Consider the following 24,364-nt stretch of genomic DNA (forward strand, 5'->3'; position numbering starts at 1 on the left):
GAAATTAGTTTTATTTCTAGATTTCTAGGTGGTATTAATGTGATAGCATTAGGTGGAACCAGATAACTCACTTGTTTTGTATATTTCATTATACAGATTATTTAGGAAATATATCAGCAAAGGATTTTTTGTTATGCTTATCTCTTGAAACAAAATATTTATTGTACAGATTATACATTGTGATTTTTTTGTTACTGAATATATTGTTTGTGCCCAGAAAAATCTAAAAAGACATAGGTTGACTTCTAAGAGACTTAAGAACAAGTCACCTCTGGTTTATAAGACAGTTCCCCCTGATATTTACCTATCCAGTACCATCTCATAAAAATAACTGCCTGTTATTATCAAAAAGTTGAGAAATGCTGGTAATGTGACATAAACTTCTCATTGTTCTTCACTGAGATAGAATTGCTTATCTTGTTATTGATAAATTCTTTAATTTATCCTGAATAATTAGCATAATCTCATGTGATACAGAAACATCTTAATTCGCAAATAAAAGTAAATTTATACAAAGGAAAACCAATAAAACCTTAATGTGTGTTTAATAAAGTAACTGAATGATCAAAAATGCAGCTGTGTCTTGCTTTGTGAGTGACGAATTTTTGAAAAGCAATATTACAAACTGTTTCAAATGCATGCTTTATTTTTATTGCCCCATCTCTCAGTAAGCATTTAAAACACAGAATTTTTAGTTAATAAGCAATGTGGATTTGTGTTGCATCCATTGTTTTTTCTTGAATTATATCATCAGCTTCATAGTATGTTTCATTCGTTGCATTTGATGCTGCATTTGAATTGAGGGCTTTGGTTTTTTCATTTGACTTGCCTGCAGATGCACAAAACAAAATGAAATAATTATTTGAAATTATGACATCGAGTTTCACTTATAAAAATGTGCACTTAAAAATAATTTTTGTAGCAATATTGAAAATATCCTGAAAATGTTATGTGTATGAGTGAGAACTGAGTTATTTTGAAGTGGTTTTTGAGTATTTCTTTCTGAAAGTCAAATAAGGGAAATAGTAACAGAAACAAAAAAATTGATTTCCATGCTTACCTTTTTCCTCCATGCTTCCATGAGGAAAATACACATTTGATAAGAAGGTAACAATTTCTGAGTGACTTAACAAAAGTGTGACTGTCCCTCTCCTATGCATGAACTACATTAAAGCCAATCATAATAACTTGCACAACCTTAAGGCTTTGCCATTATAACTGATTTAGACGTGGTTTATTAAAAGGGCACAGTTGTGCTGCAATCCCATTCACTCACTCCATATAAATATGAGTCCAAAATGAGCAAAGGTAAAGGAATATGGATCTTTGCTGATCGGAAGTTAGGACTAAACATACACAGCAAAGAAATGGATTATTCAATGAATAGTGTTAGGAAAGTTGAATGATTGTAGAAATAACTAATGTATCATTTCACCAATAGAAAATAACATAAATATGTAAAGAACAGTGGAAGAAACCACAGACATTACTAATGATCTCCATGTTGCTAAATGCACAGTCCAGTTCATTCTCATCTTATTTGATTTCTTAGCAGCAGTTGATCCAGTTCTTTCCTTGGCTTCCAGGGCACCATTCTTTTTTACTCTCTGCTACCTTACCATTACTAATTACCTCAATGTTGCTAAATCCACAGTCCAGTGGCCAAAAACCTCTGGTCCTTGATGCCTCTCTTTTCTGTCAGCCTACATCCAATCCATCAGAAATCCTTGTTGACTATACTTTTAAAATACATCCAGAATCAGACCACTTCTCACCATCTTCACTGCTACCACTATTCTGTTTTCAGCACAACATTCAAAGAGCTATTCTTTAAAAACTAAGTTGAATCATGCCCTCTGCCCAGAACCCTCCATTCACCCAAGTCTTATACAGTAGCCTACATGATTTCACACACACACCATTAACCTCTCTGACTTCATCTTTTTCTACTTCATTCTTTGGCTCACTCCAACCTCTTTGATTAAACATTTCAGGCATGTTCCAGCCCTTGGGACTTTTGCACTGACTATTTACTCTGTCTACTGTGCTCTTCTTCCAGATAATCTGCACAATAACTCTTTTTTCCAAGTTCTTCCTCAAAAGTCATCTTCTCAATAAGACCTACCCAAAGCATTATTTAAAATTGCAGCCTCCATATCCCCATCACCAACCCCTTCTGCCCTCCATTTTTCCCCCGAAGCACTTATTAACTAATATAATTTACCTATTTATCATGCTTATCAGTTATTGTCTGTCTTCCCTCACTAAAATTTAAGTACCACATTCCAAGAAATTTTTGACTATTTTGTTCATTAATGATGTGTCTATAAAAATGCCTTGCACATAGTTGTTCAATAAATATTAGTTGAGTGTATTAATGAATTAAAGGATAAGACAGAAAACTTTAAAACCGGGTAGCAAAAGACAAGACTGAAAACCAACTAGCAAAAAATATTTAGAGCAAATGATGCATGTCTAATATGTAAAGATCTCACATATCAGCATGTAGGACATTAACACCTTTTAGTGAGTGAAGAAAGTGACAAAAAAGATAAAATAGCTAATAAACATGAAAAAGTTTTAATCTTGCTAGTCAGAAAGAAATGTAAATTTGAAAGGTGAGAAACAATTTTTCATCACTCAGGTGAGGATAAAAAGTCATTTTTCTTGGTCAACGGTGTAGCATGATGGGAGTGTAAATTGGTGCATACTTAAAAGTGTCAGATGTTCCTACTGTGTAATTTCACTTTAACAAGAAATTCCCAAGGAAACCATCAAAGATGAGATCTAAAACTTATAGACATCTTCTTCACTGGTTATTTTAAATACCAAGAAATGAAAGTAGCTTAAATTTCCAATGATAGAATTGCTAAATATTATGCCTGAGATACCATGCAGCCATTTAACTTAAAAAAAAAATTGTTTCTAAGAAATGTTTAATTACATGGAACGTGCTTAGAATACAATGTCAAGTGAGAAGAATGTAAAACTATCAGCAATATAATAATAGTTAATACTTACATAGCACTTACTCATAACATTATCAGCCTGTCTGCTAAAGCCCTTTAGGATCACACATAAACTTGGTTAGGCTGATGATCTGGTTCTGCTTTCCTCTTCTGGCTCAGTTCACCCCACTCCCTTGTCTTTGGTGGTTCAGATACCCACAGTCCTGTTTTCCCCAAACTTTCCCTGGTGTCTCCCTCTCTGCCCCAAGCCTCTTCCAGTTGCCTAGTGTCTCTAATTCTCCAGCCTCTTTTGCTTGAAGAATTCTCCTTCAGGTTTTAGAAAATCTGCCACAAACCTCCCTAAGGGGAAGTCCATTAGCCAAGACTCCTTACATTAGAAGTAGCTACTGTACATCCTCTTCTTTTCACCATACAGCATATCTTCTGGATATGAGTTTTTAATTTTTTTTCTTTAGGTGAATCTAAACCTTGCCTTTAAGTATGCCAATACTTCCTGGCTTTGCATATTAATTGCTTTCTATAGGTAAACTGCTTTTTGCAAGTAAAAATACATATTAAAGATACTTTTCTATAAGTAAAATACTTTCTAGGATCGATCAGGACATCTCTCACTCTAGGACGATTTCATGGTTCAATACTCAAAGGACAATATTATTTACAAGTTTTGAAAGATGTCTTACTGCAGCTTCCATATCTTACCCATAAGACTGAAACATGCATAATATTGATCTCTAGGCTAATATTAGAAGCACTGAAGTTTAAAATCTGGGGCCTAGAGTGGCACAATAATGACTTTATTTCAATTACTTCTCTTCTGAACTATTTTTGGTAGTAAAATAAGTTACTTAATATTCTACTTCTAAACATGCAGTCAGTATAATTTGATTTTTAAAAGCTAATTTGTTGTAGGCACAGCATTTGTCAGCCTGGAAAATAGCCTTTGCCCAATCAGCAAGCAAAGCTATTTAAAATAAATATAGTAGAAAAAGATGGCATGAAAAATTTAAGAAATAAAAAATTATTGACTTCGCAAAGCAAATATTCAAATTTAACAAATAATAAACAAGGTTTATGGAAATTTTATCTTGTCAAGATGATTTAAAAATCAGGCATTTTATAGATCGTTTTCAAGATTTTGAAAGATAGGTTTAATTGGCCTCATGCTGTCTTTATTAGGGCTTATTATTTGGGAAATTAAGTCTTTTCTCTCAAAGAATACAGGTTTTCACCTGTTTTTGACATCTTTATGTTATCACCTCGGTTAAATGAATGACTTATTTTGCAATGACCTGTGATCCTATTTCATGATATCAAGCGTTTTAAACTTTTTATACTTGACACACTTTCCAAAGTCAAATTCTAACTTGGGTCCTCATTAATTTTTTGGCTTTAGTCCCCAGAAGTCCAAAAGAGACATATTTGGCTTATTGGTATAGAAATCATACAGGAAGCATTGTCAAATATGAAATGGTGTTTGGTTTTCTTTGGGCTATATTTGTATAAATGTTATTGATATGTATGCCAAAATTATGGGAAACTCCTATAATTCTAATATGACTTAGTGTATGTTATTAATAGTTATAATTATGTAAAACTGTTGTATGCCAGAGAAGTAACAAATTGCTAGTCAAATGTGGTTTTAATAATGGCTGTCCTAAGAATTCTCTTGTTTTGATCCTCTTCAAAAGGTGGTTTATAATCAGCTGTAGGACTTTGATAGGTGCTATTGAATGCAGGTTTTTAATAACTTTGGAAATTGTGACATTAGAATAAAAGAAAAAACTTTCAGGACTCTCAGAGAACTGAAATGTTCGTGAATATCAAACAGGACCAGAGTTAACTGCATGGACTGAGTTAAAAGAAGACTGAAGTAATCTTTTTTACTTTTAGCTTAAAATGTTGCTGATCTTTTGTTTTGTTTTTCAGAGTGAAAAAAACTTATTTTAAGCTATCTACAGCTTTTAACAATTGAGTAAAGTATACTCCTGTAAACAAAATTTGGAGCATATTTCTCTCTTCCTTATTTCTCCAGAATTTGGAAACTATTTGTGAGTTTTCTTATCTTATGGCAATATAGTTATTTGTGTAAGTGCAATAAGAATGTTTTCTTTTGCAACAGGACACAATTGGAGAAACTGGTTGTTTTACCAAGGCTTTGAATAGAATAGCATGCTTTCCTTTAAGGAATCAAGCTTAATCCATAGAGCCAAAAAAAGCCCTCTGAGGAAAACTGGCCTCATACCATGTCCTCATGGTCCCTGTATAGGGTGCCTAACCTGTGGTAAGTAAAGAATGTCACATTCTAACAGGCCCAGGAGGCCCAAGGTATCTTGGGACCTCAAGAGGAGAGGAAACTACACAACTTGTAGGTATTTGAGGATACAAACCCATGGCTGGGCTCAGCTTAAAAAAAAAAAAAAGAAAAGAAGAGAAAAAAAAAAAAGTCTTATCTGAGATTCCTTGAGTTTCATCAAAGCCAAATTTTAAAAGCCTATTTGAAAAATAATTATCCTTGCTGCCCTTTATACAAATAATCAGGCCAAGCATAAGACTAAATCTTATTTTTGCAAACAAATCAGTCCTATTATGATTTGTTTTTAATAAAAATGGGAGACTGGAGAGAGAAAAACTATGTTTCAAAATGAGCTATAGTACACTTGTTATTAGATTCTAGTCTTGCCTAATGTTTTTCAATTTTTATTCTTTTCTACAGTTTGGACTGAATTCTAAAATTTTTCCAGGCTACAAGTCTCCAAAATAATGTTTTTAATTTAATTTTTGTTCTTTCTTTTCCCTTTTATCCCTAGTTTTTCTATGTTGAAATCACTGAAAACTAAGCTGTGCTTTCTTTAAAGCCCTGCAAACTGAAGCTAGACAACTTAAGCTTTAAAAGAAAATAACAGCAACCTATTTACATACATAAGTAGCTTCATTCCTGCCTACTGATGTATGGACTTCAAAGTAATATGGCCTATATTGATTTTCCAGGATTGTTCTGGTTTTGTTTGTTTTCTCTCTTCCTCCCCCTATTTTCTCTTCATAGGACATGAGACTTCACAACCTGCTAAAAATGAGCTTTCCTCATAATGTGGGACCTACCCATCTAGGAATGAACCATACTAGCCATGATCTCTCAGACCAAACCTGAGACCAGACTCATTTTTCTTCTAAAATGCCTTCTCCAAAAGATTTTAAAAAGAAAAGGTGGGAATGTGAAAGGAAAATAAATCCTGGGATCCCAAAATCACTAAGCTAAAGAGAAATGTCAACCTGGGAACTGCTTAGGGCAAACCTGCCTCCCATTCTAAGTCATCCCTCTGAGGCTCACCTGGGACAAATGTATATCTGATTGCTTCCTCTGCCTTACCATTTATGTAAAAATGCAGATTCACTGAGCCAGAATAAATTGTGTATTCAGTGGAAGGCTGATCAAGGACTCAAAAGAATGCAACCTTTTTTCTCTTATCTACTTCTAACCTGGAGTTGTCTTACCTTACCAGACCAAACCAATGCACATCTTACACATTTTGTTTGTGTATGTGTTAAGACAGTCTTGCTCTGTCACCAAGCTGGAGTGCAGTGGTATAAGCTCGGCTCACTGTAACCTCTACCTCCTGGGTTCAAGAAATTCTCCTGCCTTAGCCTCCTGAGTAGCTGGGACTACAGGCACGCACCACCATGCTCAGCTAATTTTTTTTATTTTTTGGTAGAGACAGGGTTGCCCAGGCTGGCCTCAAATTCCTGGGCTCAAGTGATCTGCCCGCCACTGCCTCCCAAAGTGCTGGGATTACAGGTGTGAACCACTGCACCCAGTCCATCTTACACATATTAACTGATGTCTCATGTCTCCTTAAAATACATACAAGCAGACTGTACCCCCACCCACCTTGGGCACATGTCTCAGGATTTCCTGAGGCTGTGTCAGGGATGCGTCCTTAACCTTGGCAAAATAAACCTTCTGAACTGACAGAGACCTGGCTCAGATATTTTGCATTGACATTATATAATATTTGAAAATCAAATTAAGGTATTTGTAGGTTATTTTTCACTTGTTTAATATTATTTTTACTCTTTAGTATAGTGGGTAAAGATAAAAGATCAAAGATTTAAGATATAAATTAGTTTTGTATATCTGGGTGACATTTGTATCTTATATAAGCACCAATTTAAGTATCTAAAATTTTAATTTTTTTTGAATTTCTGGAAATCTAAAAAGTGTAGTGTTAAAGTCCTTCGTGTTTCCAAAGCTTTTTACATACTTAAATTCATAATAGTTTAATCAGACTTTCAAGGTGTTTTGTCATAACCAATTTGGGTTTTTTGTTTTTTTAATGGGAAATAAACTAAGGAAGTTGTTTCCTAACTTAGTCATTCTGGGGTTCTCTCTAAGTCATCCCCATTCTGATGCTTTTGTTTCCATTATATATTTCTCTGGCAACAACTGAAGGAATTTATCTAACTTGTTTACTCCCCTCTGAGATTTAAAGGCTTGCAAAATACATTACAGTAGTACAGATTTTTATTCATGTATGACTTGTAAAGATCTTTATTCCTCAGCCTCAACTCGTTATTTACTTGGCTACTGGATCCTTCTAACCAGTGTTAAGTCAAAGATATTTTTTTGATTGGCTTCTAAAGCCAAAGCAATTCCCCTAACAAAACCAAATTGCTATGTGAACAAGAAAAGATGTGTTATAAACACCATAACACCTCTAGTGTTCACTCTCTTCCTGCAGGTTAGACAAATCCAAAAGTGCTTTCAAGGTATATCCCTCTGGTAACTTAGAGTAATTGGACATATTGGGATATAACTGCAGTTAGTGGAGCTGTAGTGATAATACAGTCCAGCTAACTACAACTCTGGGATAATTTTAAAAGAGAAAGATGAAAATATCTCAGCAACCTCAGCATTTCCTAGTTTTCTTTTAATAAAGAAACTAGTTTCTTAACCAACAAAATAGGGATAAAAACAGCTGCCTCTTTTCTGTCACAGGTAACAACATGGATTCAATTTAAATCTGTAATATTATTGCGCTCCCAAGAGATTTGTTACACATATAAATTTTTTCTTTTTTAATTTATTTTTCTCGTTAGTAGAGGGGCAATTGCCAAGATTCAACATCACAGTTCTTTCCTACTCAATTGTCAGCTGCTCTTCCTGCTACCTGCTACTTATTTCCATTCTTTGGTTTTTGTTGTTCTAGTCATTGTATGCAAATTTCAACCTTTCTTTAATCCTGTACTTCCTAGACTGGCATTAAATTAAAGCTTTGGCCTTTGCCAAAATTTAAATCCAATTCATCGGACGAAATCTTTCTACCTATCCTTATCACAGGTAGGCCAATATAATTTTTCTGATAACAGTTAAATTTTATATTTATTTTCAAATCCTTTCTTAGAGGACCTAGAATTCTTCTGTGATCTCTGCTCTTGCCTGCCATTTCAAAATATCAAAAGAATGTTGGGGACTTCTGCAGGTCTTTATCTCATGGCTATCAGGCAGAACTGTAATTAAGCCTTTCTACTATCATCTGCCAATGTCCTCCTAGCTTCTGGGTTACCATTCTGATGTTCTTCAGCAGCTTCCATGTACAAACCTAGTTGAGTCACTTTATTATTTAGTAGAAAATCTACACATCCCACTCATCCTGCAGTTCCTTCTTGCAGAGACAAGCAATCTCAAGTTTTTACCCTAAAAGTTTTTTTTTTATTTGTAAGAGGATGTTTTCCCTTCAAATTTAATATGATGATGCACAGGACTGGGTGTGAGCTAAATGGTGAAGTGAGCAAAACTTATTGATCTCTCCCTTTTCAATGCCCTGCCCTCCCCTCAAGTATATAGAGAGATCTCACATAAGCACAGTTAAAAAATTTATCATGAAAGTTAGAATCTTGGACTTGCCCTTTTGCTTTAGTCACTCATTAATGAGTACAGGCAGTTCTATTCACAAATTTTTTTCCTACACTATTTTTTCCAGAATTCACCTTTTTCTTTCTTTTCTGTATTGTTAAATTTTTCCAACTATTGATGATTAACAATATCTTACAAAGGAAGTTAGCTGATATTATATGTCCTTGAAATAAATGATTTTCAATGAGAGACTGGCTTCTATTTTGCTTATTGGTTTGACCATGACTGAGGATTGCCTGACTCTGCCTTGAGGAGGACTCCGAAATGCTATTATAATGGCAAAAACTGCAATTACTTTTGCACCAACCTAATAATATAGGTAACTACTGAGCAATTTGATTTTCTACATTGTAGGAACAGAAACAGTTGTATAAAATTCTAGGCTCATTATTTTAAATAAAAAGGTCTTTCTATTTAAAGGGACACAGGTGGCCTTTTATGCCATTGAATTCCAATTACCCTATCTTGTGCTAAGATCTCAATGAATTCTTTTAAAATCTTTCTGAAATAAACACTGATTACCATTAGTAAATAATTTGGCAGCCTAATTCACAAGAGCTTTGAGCAAATGTTTTCGAAAGGACGTTAAGGCTATTTAGAAAAGTAGTTCTCAACTTCTTTATACATATAGTACAAAATCCATCAAAATACCATTTGTCTTTTTAAAACTGGACAGGGTGATTCAAAAGTTTATTTGGAAACTTGAATGTTACTAGAGTAGCCCAGAAACTTTGAAAAAAAAAGCATGACAGGAGAGGGGAGATGGAGTCTTGTTTATTCAGATATTAAAATAAACTGTATAGCTACAGTAATTCTTAAAGTATATTACTAGCTTAAAATAAACAGATGGATCAATTTAACAAAACACAAAGTCCAAAACAGACCACAATATATATAAGAATTTAGCTTATGACTAGTGACATTTTAAATTGTCAAGAGAAAAATGGATTAGCCAATAAATATTTGACAACTGACTCATTATTTGGAAAATAAAAAAGGCAGATCTCTACCTCATATTTTATACCAAAATTAAAGCTCCAGGAGTATTAAAGGTTTAAGTATGAGAAAAATGCATTAGAAGAAAATATAGACAACTACATAATTACCTAGTACAATATAGTTATCTATAGGTATCTAAATATATAAATATAGGTAACTATTATATTAGGTAATTATATAGCTAGGTAATTATATAATTAGATAACCATAGGTAACTGTAACTAATTACTAATACTTCGAACTATATTGGAAAATGTATTTAAAAATTAACTACATTAGGGCTGGGCGCTGTGGCTCACACCTGTAATCCCAGCAATTTGGGAGGCCAAGGCAGGCTGATCACCTGAGGTCAGGAGTTCGAGACCAGCCTGACCAACATAGAGAAACCTCGTCTCTATTAAAATTCAAAATTAGCCTGGCGTGGTGGCTCATGCCTTTAATTCCAGCTACTCAGGAGGCTGAGGCAGGAGAATTGCTTGGACCCGGGAGGTGGAGGTTGTGGTGAGCCAAGATCATGCCATTGCACTCCAGCCTGGGCGACAAGAGCGAAACTCCATCTCAAAAAAAAAATTAACTATATTAGAAATCAGAAATTAACTATACTAGAAAATATAAACTATACTGGAAAATACAGTTATCTATATTTTCTTCTAATGCATTTATTTTTCTTACTTAAATATTTTATCTTTATATCTTTTGGTAAGGGGAAAACTTTCTAAGTGTGAAACCAAAAGGAGAAAACACAAAAAAAGAAACTTCTACAGTTGAAAATTAGTCACATATAAGATTTATTTGTTTGTTTCTCTGTATTTCCTAATTTTCCTATAATGAACTGATAATGAACTATAATGAATTGAGAGGAAGATTTTCTTTCGAGGGAGCAAGGGTATCTTCTAAGACGAATATAGCAGACCATGCTGAGCCAGCCCAAATCCTATTTTGCTCACAGGCAGAATGAATGTTTGCATTATCTTTAAATTTGCTTTCCTTCTCAGTATTTCATATATAATTTATGCTTTTCTCCTAGACAACTGTGCCTTACTGCTAGTTTACTTACCCCTTTTCATTTATATCATCTGTCTTTACAAAAGAGAACCTCAAATACAGGCTTGTTGTTTATTATACCTATACAACTGTATTATTTTATTTGTGCCAAGCAGCTCTACTAATATTTGCCCTTCTAATTTTTATCAAAAATTCTGTGTCTAAGAACCCTTCTCTTTGCTCCTTCCCCCAGTCCCTTCTACGACTCCAGAGTATCAATAGATATTCAAAGCCCCAGGATAAATATGCTTTATATTCCTGGAGCATCAAGTTTACTCAGCTATGAGAGGGAGAAGATGCTATTATTAGAGTAAAGCAAGTCATATTTTGCAGTCAAATTGAAAATTCTCATAATTTTAAAAATAAAATGGGAACTTCAGATAATTTAAAGTTCATTAGGCTTAACGCAGGCCTTTCTACTCTAGCCTTTAGAATTCTGGAGACACAGGTTCCTTTCTCTTACGTAGTTGGCCCTCCATATCCATTGGTTCTGCATCTGTAGATTCAACCAACCATGGATCAAAAATATTTGGGGAAAAAAAGCATCTGTACTGAACATGTACAGACTTTTTTTTCTTGTAATTACTCCCCAAACAACACAGAATAACAACTACTTACATAGCATTTACATTGTACTACATCGTACTACATATTAATCTAGAGATGATTTAAAGCAGGGGTTCCCAACCTCTGGGCCACGGACCAAGCTAGTCTGTGGCCTGTGAGGAACTAGGCCGCACAGCAGCAGATGAGCAAAGGGCGAGGAACTAGGCCGCACAACAGCAGATGAGCAAAGGGCGAGCAAGCATTACTGCTTCCCCTCCACCTCCTGTCAAATCAACATTGGCATTAGAGTCTCAAAGGAGCACAAACCCTATTGTGAACTGCACATGCGAGGGATCTAGGTTGTGCGCTCCTAATGAGAATCTAATGTCTCATGATCTGAGGTGGATCTGTTTCATCCCAAAACCATCCCTCTCATACCTGACCTGGAAAAATTGCCTTCCATGGAACCAGTCCCTGATGTTAAAAACAGTTGGGGACTACTGATTTACAGCATATAAAAGGGCCAGTCACAGTGGCTCACGCCTGTAATCCTAGCACTTTGGGAGGCTGACACGGGTGGATCATTTGAGGTCAGGAGTTTGAGACCAGCCTGACCAACATGGTGAAACCCTGCCTCCACTGAAAACACAAAAAACTTAGCCAGGCATGGGGACCAGTGCCTGTGGTCTCAGCTACTCGGGAGGCTGAAGCAGGAGAATGGCTTGAAACAGGGAGGCAGAAGTTGCAGTGAGCCAAGATTGCACCACTGCACTCCAGCCTGGGCAACAGAGTGAGACTCCGTCTCTAAATAAATAAATAAATACATAAATTGGAAAGCTATGCGTAGGTTACATGCAAATACTATGTCAGTTTACATCAGAGACTTGAACATGTGAAGACTTTGGTATCTGCAGGGGGTCTTCAAACCAATCTCAATGAATACTGAGGGACAACTGTATACATTTAAGGATTCTCCAGTGGAAAAGTTTGAGAAGCAGGGCTCTAAGACACCCCTTTAATTGCTCCTTGATTAGCCATTAATTCCTCCACAACCTGTGGAATGAGCCGTCACCCTCAGAGTGTAGAAGGATGCCTTTCACACAGCCATCTGTTTTCTCAGGAGCTGGACGTCCTATACAGAACAATTTACAAGCAATGGTATTCTTTTAAACATTGGCATTTGAAGCATGCATAACCCAAAACACAAAGTTTAAAAAGAAGAAAACGGTTATGGAACACAACTTAAAGACCGATCAATTGCTTCAGCAATAGGTCCTCTGTACAGAATGAGCCCTAGGGGTAGTCCAATTACAGTCTACAATCACTGCCAGAGACTAGCTTTTTTCAAGATCCATTCCAAACGTTGGAGCCTTAAATTGTAATGCAAGTCAACAGAATAAAGATATACTATGCAAAATCTTGGCAAAATTGTCTAATATTAGAATATTTTAGACTCTTGTCACTTATATAGAGAAAAAAATTCAGTGTCCTAAGTCAATTTAGTGTGTACACAAGAACACATTTCCCTTTAGGCCATTCAGATTTCCTATAATGGAAACAGTTTCAACTGTAAAAATTAACCTAAAATATCGAGAAGCTGACCCATGAATTTTTTTTCAAATTTTTTATTATACTTTAAGTTCTAGGGTACATGTACACAACGTGCAGATTTGTTACATATGTATACATGTGCCACGTTGCTGTGCTGCACCCATTAACTCGTCATTTACATTAGGTATCTCTCCTAATGCTATCCCTTCCCCCACCCCCTCCCCACAACAGGCCCCAGTTTCCCACCCTGTGCCCAAGTGTTCTCATTGTTCAATTCCCACCTATGAGTGAGAACATGTGGTATTTGGTTTTCTATTCTTGCAATAGTTTGCTGAGAATGATGGTTTCCAGCTGCATCCATGTCCCTACAAAGGACATGAACTCATCCTTTTTTATGGCTGAATAGTATTCCATGGTGGATATGTGCCACATTTTCTTAATCCAGTCTGTCATTGATGGACATTTGGGTTGGCTCCAAGTCTTTGCTACTGTGAATAGTGCCACAATAAACATACGTGTGCATGTGTCTTTATAGCAGCATGATTTATAATCCTTTGGGTATATACCCAGTAATGGGATGGCTGGGTCAAATGGTATTTCTAGTTCTAGATCGTTGAGGAATCGCCACACTGTCTTCCACAATGGCTGAGCTAGTTTACAGTCCCACCAACAGTGGAAAAGTGTTCCTATTTCTCCACATCCTCACCAGCACCTGTTGTTTCCTGACTTTTTAATGATCCCCATTCTAACTGGTGTGAGATGGTATCTCATTGTGGTTTTGATTTGCATTTCTCTGATGGCCAGTGATGATGAGCATTTTTTCATGTATCTGTTGGCTGCATAAATGTCTTCTTTTGAGAAGTGTCTGTTCATATCCTTTGCCCACTTTTTGATGTGACCCATGAATTTGGAAAGGACATGGGTAACTGGTGAAACCAATTTTCCTCTGACATAATATTTACTTCTTGATTTATTATGCAAATATTCTATTATGTTCCTAACCTTCAAGACATTCCTTAAATGCAATAAAGCCACAGACTTGCTTTCTCAATAGTTAGAACACTGGCATCCATTGCTAGGTAGTAGAATCACTGGAATGGAACATGCATATTTAACGAAGGGTACAGCAATGTGTAAATATCACATCAAAGGCTCACTTTCAAATACAAACAATTTTCTCATCTCATTCTAGTGATATTTGAACTATTTTATTTCAGGCTCTCCACTATATCTGATTTGGTTAAAATCAATGCAAGGGACCAAAATCACCTCATTTGAAAGCAGCAGGAAGTCACTGATCACTTAAAATCCTGCCTTACCAATAGCATGCATTCAGGAAAGGTGTACTGAATTGATTTGCCAATTTGACAAAATATACTTGTGAGAGGGGCAGAATGAGGATATTTCTTTGCAAGTAAGCAGCCTCATCTAACTATAATGGACCTCCTCACTCAATAGCGACAAGAATACAAAATTTGAATCAACAAACCAACTAATTCTGTTGCTATGTTCTGAAGTCAATGTGAAACAAAATTTTGGAGCAGTACCTAAGCTAAATCTGGAAAAATAACCAATTTTTATTTAGCACAGTGCATTGTATAGAGAAGGCAGTCAATGAATGTTTTAGGACTGTGACAGTGACAATATTTTGCCAATGTTTCTCAAAATATGCTCCTTGTATGACACACATGCAGTGCTACCCCATTCAATTCATTCATGGAATATTTGCTATGTGTTCTAGGCACTGAGGATACAGTAATGAGCAAATAAGACAAAAATTTCTACTTTTCTGGAACTTAGTTTCTACTCGGAGTGGACAAAAGATAGACAACAGGTAAGTAAAGGATATAATATGTTAATGGTAAATGTCTAAGATAAATTCAAAGCAGGAAGAGGGTATTAAATGTTGAAAGGGCATTAAAAATGCAGATAGGGCAACCAGGGGAGAGCTCCTGGGATGGTAACTTTTGAGTAAAGATGGAAAGTGAAAAAGTAAGTCATGCAGATATCTGAGGGAAAAGCATCCTAGACAATAGTGGAAGCATGTGCAAAGACCCTGAATCAGAAATTTCAAGGAACAGCAAAGGGGCCAATGAGGCTGGGCATGCGAAGATAGGAAATATAAGGGCAGATCACAAAAGTCCCCATAGGTCATGATGAAGACTGTTTGCTCCATTGAAAGAGACAGGAAGCAATTAGTGTTTTCAGCAGAGGAGTGACATGACCTGAGTTGTGTTTTAACAGGTCTACTCTGGCTGCTCTGGAGAGCAGACAGCAGGGGAACAAGGACAGAAGCAGCAAGAGGAGCTACTTGTTTTAAAATGCAGAGCCTGGAATTTGTGTTTTTTAACAAGCTCTCTATGTGATTTATAGGCAGTCAAATTTAAGAACTGCAACTTTAAATTACCTAAGCAATTGAGACAAAAACTGATTTTACAATCTGATTATTTGATAATCACTACTCGACATCCAGTGGAGAAACTGGGCCTAAGTCATTTGTAATAAATTCAGCTAACAACCTGTCATTTCAGCCATGTAATCTCCAAACAGTACTTCCAGAAGAGAACTTTCAAGGAATCTTGGCTCCCTTGTTCTGTGACACAGGATACCCTCTGAGAGGTCTCCTCTGCAGAGAAGGAAATGAGAGCTAATGCAATCACACAGTGGTGATGTATTTGATAAGGTCACAGAACAGGTACCCTATAATATGAGAAGTTTTAGGATGCAACTAAAATAGAGCATATAGGTGGGGACTCTCCTCAATTTTTTTAACATAAAGATTTTCATTTTATTTTTACATGGAAGCAAGTAAGCACTTGTGTGTCAATCTAAATACTACATAAACCCTAAATTTATATTCTGTTTATATATTCTATATATAAATTCTTGATAAATTCCATATATATTTATAATGTATATTCTAGATTTGTTGATATGTGTATCTCACAATAAAATTGATAATTAGTACTTTTTAATACACTATAGAAATTTATATTCACAACAGTTAAAAATTCTTTGTGATTGAGTTTTATGATGGTAACAACTAGCATTTGCACAGCACTTGATGATTGAGATAATAGGACCTAATTCCACAAACCATAAATAAACATTATTTCTACTTTATAGTCACACTATACACATACAAATCCCAATATTTTAACTAGTTTGCAATCTAGTCAATACATCTTCTACTTATTTTTTGTTTCTTTTATATGCCTCTGAATTATTTTATATGCCCCTCTGAACTGTGTACACAGTAGACACACAGGTAAATTCTTAACTGACCACTGACTAGCCAATCTAGAGTGATGAAAATATTTGGTTCAGAGAATAAGTTATCAAATACTTGTTTCCTCTATTTATCTGACTTATTTGACCCCATCCAAAAACACAATTTTTAAAATTTCAAGAGGATAAACCTTAATAACCGGAAGGAACATAAATATATTTAAAGCAGATTTACTGAACCAATGGTTTAATTTTCATGAGAATAATTACATCCTGCTGCTATTTTTCCTTCAGCACAATTTCCCTAAAGTATTTCATCATTAAGGCCTGATTCAATGTGAATTTTTAGTAAGACACATAGTAAACTGAATTTTTAAAGAGCATTCATTGTTAACAGTATGATCACCCAGGTACAAGTTATTCTTTTGGATAGAGTTCAGGTAATTGGTAACAAATAATAGATACTGATTACCTTCTTGAGTGGAAGAAGCTGCTAAGTGTTGAAGCTTAAGGCCAGTGTCTAATCTTTGAGGCTTTGTATACAGAAATAAATAGCAAAGGACACAGACACTGATGACAAAGGCGAGTAAAACAAGGGCAGCAATTCCTAATCCAATCAAGGCACCAATGCTGAGGAAAACAGGAAAAAACATGTGTCACACAAAGTGGTTCACACTGGTTCAACTCAAGAGAAGGCATAAATATATCGTTAGTTCTTGCTCTCAGTCATTCATAACCAAATTGTATTTTAGCATAAACATTAACTGATTGAAATCTACAGTTCACCTTTTTCCATCACCAAATTCTTATATTTTCTCTGTAGGATTTTCAAGGCCCTTTTAAATTTATACATTACTTTTTTTTTTTTTTTTTTGAGGGGGATGGTGTCTTACTCTGAAGCCCAAGGTGGAGTGCAGTGGCACAGTCTAGATTCACTGCAACCTCTGCCTCCGGGGCTCAAGCGATTCTCATGCCTCAGCCTCCCGAGTAGCTGGGACTACAGGTGCATGCCATCATGCCCAGTTAATTTTTTGTATTTTAGTAGAAATGGGGTTTCACCATGTTGCCCAGGGTGGTCTCGAACTCCTGAGCTCAGGCAATCCACCCACCTCAGCCTCCCGAAGTGCTGGGATTAAAGTCGTGAGCCACCACTCCCGGCCGGCCTGTACATTACTATTAATAGGGAAGATCATGTGTTCATATTATAGGTTAAAGGTCACATGATTCTTTTGGGATAATTCTAAAACATCTCCATCAAATAAACCTCTATTATTCATATATTTTACAAGGAAAGATCAGGTTCAACAACAAACGATGAACAGAAAAATATTTGTTTCTGCAAAAGCACTAAAGACATATGTGAAATGCCATTTGTTGATTTACAAAGCCAAAACTATTATAAAAAAGGAGAAAGCAATTTGAATTAAAGGAAAATGGTATTTGTGAAATTCATACCAAGTTTATGTTCAGTTTGACTTTTTCCTTTCTAAAAGGGCATAATGTCAATGGCTTCTAGCATTAAGGAAGAAGCCCTTATATTTTTCTAAAAACAAAATGTGTATCTGATTGTATTTGCTGCCCCCTAAATTTGTAATGATTCCATCTGATACAGTTACCTCTAAGTCTAATCATTTGAGAAATATAGTTTTCATAAGCCTGTGAACTGAATATTACTAAATGGGAAAAGAGCTTAGGGGGAAAAGAAAGCATTATCTTGAAAGACTAATATGATAACACGTACTTCTTGAACGACATTTTGTTCTAATTAAAATCTACCAATAGATTTTAACCTATAAATAGATTTTAATCAATTTTACTCAAGAACAGATACTTCTGTTGACTTTCACGGTAGTGTTGTACACACTTATTTAACGCATTTGAGAGTTTAGCTTATAGAAAATGTTCAATAAATGGAAATAAATAATAATTGACTGCTGATTGATCTACCTGTATTTGGAACATACATCATTGAAAAGTAATGATCTTTTTCTTCATTATCTTCCTGGCTTGGCTTTAGGCTTCTGCTCTTTCCCTGGGATTAGGACACTGACAGGTTTAACCTGTACCAAAAGGGAGGGGAGGGAGAATTTGACTAGGGATGCCAGGAGCATTGTTGCTTTGGGAGGAAGGATAATAGAACTGAAAGTGAAGAGTTAAGTTCACTCCACTTGTCCTTCATTTTAGGAGCTAGAACACCCCTGCAAAGAAGAGATTGCCTCCTGAATCATACACATGAAGTCGACTTTCAGAGATTCTTGTGCTTGGTTTATTGTCAACCCAGTTCCACTAGCTTTGTAGATGAGTGAAGGCTGGGGAAATTTATGGCTGGAGTCACTGTAGAGTTACATATTTCAACTTGGGGTTTGCTCTCACTGGATGCACTCTCATCTAAAAGGTAGACTCCCTATATTTGGCGACTCCTCTTTTATACTTGTTTGCACCAAACCTAACTTTTGTGCATTTTAAGTGTCAGGGAAGATTAGGATCACTTCACTATACACAGACACATGCGAATGTAATCCACTCAGTTAATATTATCTGGTGCACAGAGCAGATAAGAGCTAGACATCTGGAAAGATTCTTCAAACAAGAACCTGATTATTAAAAAATCTTCAAGGTAAAAATGTAATTTAGTCTATTTGAAAGCAAAATTGTTATTTTAATTAACTTCCACATACACAGTGTGGGCTTTCGATGTACAAATTATAAAACCAGACCATTAAATTTGAAAGAAAAACAAAAACAAAGCATGCCATCCCTGCTTTCGGTTAAAAAAGAATGTTCTTCATAATACTGACAAATAGTTTCAATGTCATGGTTCACTTTATAAAAAAGTTGCTTTATGGCCGGGAGCAGTGGCTCACGCCTGTAATCCCAGCACTTTGGGAGGTCAAGGCAGGCAGATCACGAGGTCAGGAGATCGAGATCATCCTGGCTAACATAGTGAAACCCCATCTCTACTAAAAATACAAAAAATTAGCCAGGCATAGTGGCAGACACCTGTAGTCCCAGCTACTCGGGAGGCTGCTGCAGGAGAATGACATGAACCTAGAAGGCAGAAGTTGCAATGAGCCGAGATTGAGCAACTGCACTCCAGCCTGGGCGACAGAGTGAGACCTTGTCTCAAAAAAAAAAAAAAAAAAAGAAAAGAAATGTTGCTTTACGCATGCAAAGCTCTAAGTATAAACTCTCGGTAAAGATGGAGCTCCAGGAGACTCCTAAAATATTCATTTCAATAAATAGTTACTAAATAACCACTCATGCATGGCCCTGTCCAATAGACCTTATTTTCCCAAGTCCTGGAGAAGATTACCAAGGAAAATCCTAAGAACATAGGGAGTCATTGGAGGAGAAAAAATGGGAGGGGGCCAGACACAGGAAAGGAAGAATTATCCTTTCCTCAGCACCCTATGGCAGTTGTTTTACAAGCTTTGAGAGAGGGTCTGAAGCTGCTGTCACATTAATGCAGCAATTCTCCTACTTAGGAAGTTCACTTACCTTGTGATAGCCACAGCTGTGCCTTTCTCCAGCCACTATAGAATCTCAAAACAAGGGCTAGTGACTCTTCACAGTTGGACTATTTTAAATTAGGAGTGGAGAGCAAAGAATAGAGGGGAAATGAAGCTCTAATAAATTTACCTCCCTATTGTGTTCTCAGAGCTCAATAACTCACAGGAATCCCAGGTTTAACACTGCCAACCAACAACATCAGTTGAAGTGATTTTTCTATTTCCCAGGGAATGGAGCTGCACTGTCCATTTTGTCAGTGCTGAATGAAGACCCCAGCAAGCTGTTCACTCCTTTGTGCCCTTATAAATCTTAGGAAGGTTTTATGTCCTCTATTGCTTGTCACTTTGGAACTATTCAGGGATCTGAAAATCTCAGGCACATTTTCCAATTGAGTATGACTTAGGAATTGCCAGTCTCTGTTGGAGGTGTTTCTGCCATCAGTAATGCCTCCAATGACCCAGAGATAGATTACTCTGTTAGTTTCCAAAAGGCCAGATAATAAACCAGTGCAATACAGATTTCTTCCCCATGTAATCTACTAAGGATAAGCTATCATTATTTTCTGACATTTTGCCCTTCTTCAGCAAAATACAACTTTGTCAGTTGAACTTACGGGAAGGTAGGCACTCCTGCTGAGACTTGTTGATGCTTGCAATATAGAAAAATATGTTAATATTTTATTGCTTTAAGAAGCAACATTTAGTCATTTGCTATAGACTTGGCATGTGTGTTAAATTCTGGGTCATGTAGGTGACTGGGAGACATAATCATACTTTACCTCTTACTAGCAGAATCCATCTCCTCCAACCCCATAAACTAATTAATATGTACAAAACAATTTAAGGTGGGAGCTCTTTCCTTGATTGCCGAACCCCTTTCACTCTCCAAGCAAAATGAAAAATTAAGTTTAAAGTTTGCAGCCCTTCAGAGTGGAAGGGGGAAAAGAAATTCATAATGAAAATGTCTACATCAATACTAGTTGGAATAAGTAAAATAAAATTGCCACTATAGGAAAAAGAAACAAGACCGCACCTTAGAAAGTCTCTTCACATTCCAGCAATAGCCACATGGCTCAGGTTTCAAGAAAGGGGGTGGTGTCCTGTTCTACAGAGTGTGTGTATAATCATAGCAACCAAAAGCTGTATCTTTCTTGGTGTCTCTTCAATTCTCTCCAGGGTAGGGGTCAGATCCTCCAAAAAGGGCAAGTCGTAAAGCCCAGTTGCTTGAGCAGGCCCTCAGGAACACACACACACACACACACACACACACACACACACACACACTTTAAAAAATACATGTGTATTTTAAAGAATACAACCAATTCCTTCACAACCCTCAAAGAGTCTTAAAATACTCTGGTCCTTGTTAATGCAGTAAAAAGAGCCCCAAAGGAGCCTCCTTTCTCTTCAAATACACCAAATAAACCTAAAAGAGGATTTTAAACCTTCTCCTTGGGTTATCTGCCTGTCCTCCCTCTCCACCAGTAGGGTGCTAGCCTGGGACCGGTCCCCGGCGAGGGGAGAGCAGTCGGCTCCCGGGAGGCGGGCGGGGAACCCAGCGGGGCCAGCCGGGAGGGCCCCAACTGCGTCCTGGGTGCAAAGCCGGCGCTCCTACAGCGCGCGCCTCGCCTCCGGTCCTGGCTTCCGGGGGAGTTTCGAGCCGGGGCGAGATTTCTCTCCCTACCCTCACCCGCGCTCAGAGGCTCCGCTTCCTTCCGTAGCGACCCAACCCAGAGCCTATGGCGGGGACGCGGGGGACCCCCCTGGCCCTGGCGTGGCGCCGCTGGTCGCCTCCCTAGCACCGGGCCCGGCCAGCCGCCGCACGCGCGGGCTCTCAGCCCACCTGAGGCTCCACATGTAGCTGTGCTTGTAGGGGAAGTAGCTGCCCGGCTCGCTGCAGCAGTATTTGAGGTCTGCGAAGCCGCAGCAGTACTGGAGCGCGGCCCCCTCGCCAAGCCGGGGGCACTGGAAGGGTTCCACGAAGCTCTGGTTGAGGCTGTAGTAGCCGGAGCACAGACGGCTGTCCTCGCTCATCGCGGGCAGGGGCCGGGAGAGGCTCGCGAGGGCCCCGGTCTGCTCTCGGATCGCACCGGTCCAGCACCTCCAGAGCCCGCGGACCCCTCTGCCCGGACTCGGCTCTTCGGATCTGGGCTCTGGCTGCCCAGGCGCTCAGCCTTCCCGCGCCACCTCTGCTTTCTCTCCTCCCCTTGTCCACATGGTGTCTGGGCGCCTTACTCTCGCCTCTCCCTCTCGCTGCTGAGCGGTCGCTCCTTTTATCCGCCCATCTCGGCGCTGACTCCCCTCTACTTTCCCTCATTTCACCAGCAGCCTGGAGACCTTAGCTGTCCTCACACCATGCCAGAAAGAGCTTTCTTCAGAGGGAAAAAAGGAGACGTGGGACATGTTTTCAGTCCAAGCAGATGCTGCCAAAGTTGCAGTTTTCCTGCCTAGGGACAGGGCAGGTGGATTCTGGGCAAACAGACCGGGTCTGGTGGAGCCTTAACTATACGGCCATTGACTCAAGGAGTGGAGGAGAGGACCAGATAAAAGGCAGTCAACAGTAGTGAGGCGGCGTTGGTGTTCTGTTTCTTTGAGAGTAAATGTGAAACATTAAGATCTGCCCATTTAAAAATAAAAAACAAGAAACAACGTCTCCCCTAACAACTGGCCATGCTGCAGTTGCTTTCTGTGTTCAGCTAAAATATCCAGAAAAGTTAAGAAATGCAAGACATGAAGGTAAAGAAAGTGAGAACTTTCTAGAGAGGGAGGCAGCCAAAGGAAAAAGAGGCAGAAGAAATAGGGAGAAAACTTCAGTCAGTTTTGATGTGCTGTAGGAACTTCTTTTGTCTCCTTTTTGTTTGATATTCCCATTTTCTAGATTGGTTTGTTCACAAAGGCTTTTTAAAATAACGATGATAATACATGCTTATTGTAATAAGTCAAGCAATGCTTGGGTCTATAAAGAAAAAGATAATAATAGCCTTATGATGGGAGAGGAGGCGATTATAACATTCATAAAATGTACAAGATAGATCATTGTTTCTTCCTCTTCATTTCTGCTTCCTTCCCTTGGCCAGGGGCTTGATTGGATCCCAGACGTCGAATTTTACCTTTTTGGGTGCTGGATGTTTTTGCATTCCTATAAGTACTCTTGAGCTTTGTACTGGGATGCAGTTAAGTTCCTTGGAAACAATTTGATTCTTTCAGGATTGATTTTAGTATTTGTTAGGCAGGACTAGACTAGCCTTTAGGACTGAATTTTTCCCCACTATTGAGGCAATACCCTTCGAGTTATTCTACCCAAACCTTGTGAATTATAGGGCTTACCATTCTGACTGGTGGGAACACAAACTATTTTCAGCCTTGTGAGGGCTGCAAGGATTGTTGTTGCCTCTGTTTCTCTCAGGTGGTTCTTTTCTGTGGTTCAAGTAGTTTCCTCCCAGGCCTGCAGTGATCAGTACTCATGAAGACTCTGGTGATCTCAAAGTGCTCTCTCCCTCTCACTACCTCTCTTCCACTCTCTCTTTCTCTCCAGCCCTCTCCTTCTGGTACTCTGTTCTGCTGCCTCTAGCCACTCTTCCCTGGACTTCTCAGACCACTGAGTTCTACCTGGCTTCCACCTTCTTGTACTGCGAAGACCTGGAAACTCTCTCCTGCCAATGAGCTGGACTCATAAGGCTCACCTCACCTGTTTCCCCTCTCTCAGGGATCACTATCCTGCAGTACCTGATATCCATGTCCAAAACCAATTGTTTCAGGTATTTTGTTGTTTCATCATTTCAGGCAGGAGGGTCAATTTGGTCCCTGTTATGCCCCTACGCCTTGGCCAGAGGATTGGACCTGATTCAAAGTAGGCCAGTTAGGGTCTGTCCCCTGGAAATGGAATTCCACCCATGTGGACAGGAAGCCTCGAGAAGCTAGTGTACAGGAAATAGAAAAATGAAGCAAACAGTAAGCAAAAGAAAAGGTGGGTAGAAGAGTGCTGGTGGCTTTGCAATTCTTGATCAAGTCCTTTCTGGAGGCCCAGGGCATTCTTAAGAGTTTCCTGACATGTCCTGTTTCCTTACAGCCAAAATCCGCTTTTCTGGCCACAGTGCATTCAAGTTGGATTCTACTACTTGCAGCCAAAGGGTTGTAACTCAGACAGGACATCTTCAGGCAAACGTGAGGGGAGGAGGTAGTTGAAAGGAAAGAGCGGAAGCTTTTTATTCCATGGATCGATTTCCCTTGGAAGGGGGAGAAACATGCAGCACCAGCAGACTTTTCCTCCCGTTACATGAGAGACGAAAAGAAATTTGGAGACAAAAGAGAGGAAAGTTTTTCTGGAAATATTGATTGTCTCAATAAAATATTATTGAGAGCATGAGGCAACAAGGTGGAACTTAGATGCTTGACAAGAATGGGAAAGACAGAGTGAACACTGTAAGGAGCATGCCTGGGTAGAGGCTGAGTGGAATAAAAGGATCGGGTGCATCGCTGAGGGCCTGCTTTGAGTTAGAAATCACAGTCTTCCAGCACTTTGGGAGGCCGAGACGGGCGGATCACGAGGTCAGGAGATCGAGACCATCCTGGCTAACACGGTGAAACCCCGTCTCTACTAAAAAATA

At 38.1% G+C, this 24,364-nt stretch overlaps 1 protein-coding gene across 2 annotated transcripts; it reads right to left on the reverse strand.

Annotated features, from left to right (window-relative positions):
- Positions 1–628: 628 nt before the first annotated feature.
- On the reverse strand, positions 629–22,105 carry FAM159B (family with sequence similarity 159, member B). 2 transcript variants are annotated; one of them, XR_001000455.1, is made up of 4 exons: positions 21,601–21,973; positions 18,196–18,308; positions 16,721–16,878; positions 630–829 (listed from the first exon to the last, which is right to left on the reverse strand). XR_001000455.1 is itself a non-coding variant. In XM_011930129.1 (3 exons), exons 1-3 carry the CDS (start codon positions 21,789–21,791, stop codon positions 696–698), a joined length of 483 nt encoding a protein of 160 aa, XP_011785519.1. In that variant the 5' UTR covers positions 21,792–22,105; the 3' UTR covers positions 629–695. The 2 variants fall into 2 exon arrangements, 1 of the variants encoding a protein (XP_011785519.1); XM_011930129.1 differs by lacking the exon at positions 18,196–18,308 and having other exon boundaries at positions 629–829; positions 21,601–22,105.
- Between the last annotated feature and the right edge of the window lie 2,259 nt (positions 22,106–24,364).

This window comes from Colobus angolensis, unplaced genomic scaffold (assembly GCF_000951035.1).
Source record: "Colobus angolensis palliatus isolate OR3802 unplaced genomic scaffold, Cang.pa_1.0 Scaffold84, whole genome shotgun sequence".
Classification (NCBI taxonomy): domain Eukaryota; kingdom Metazoa; phylum Chordata; class Mammalia; order Primates; family Cercopithecidae; genus Colobus; species Colobus angolensis.

Coding starts and splice junctions, on each gene's coding strand:
- FAM159B (XM_011930129.1), bottom strand. CDS start 21,791: ATGAGCGAGGACAGCCGTCTGTGCTCCGGCTACTACAGCCTCAACCAG. Junction 16,879..21,600: donor AGCTACATGTGGAGCCTCAG/GTGGGCTGAGAG, acceptor TGTTTTCCTCAG/CATTGGTGCCTTGATTGGAT. Junction 830..16,720: donor AGCTTCTTCCACTCAAGAAG/GTAATCAGTATC, acceptor GTGCATCTGCAG/GCAAGTCAAATGAAAAAACC.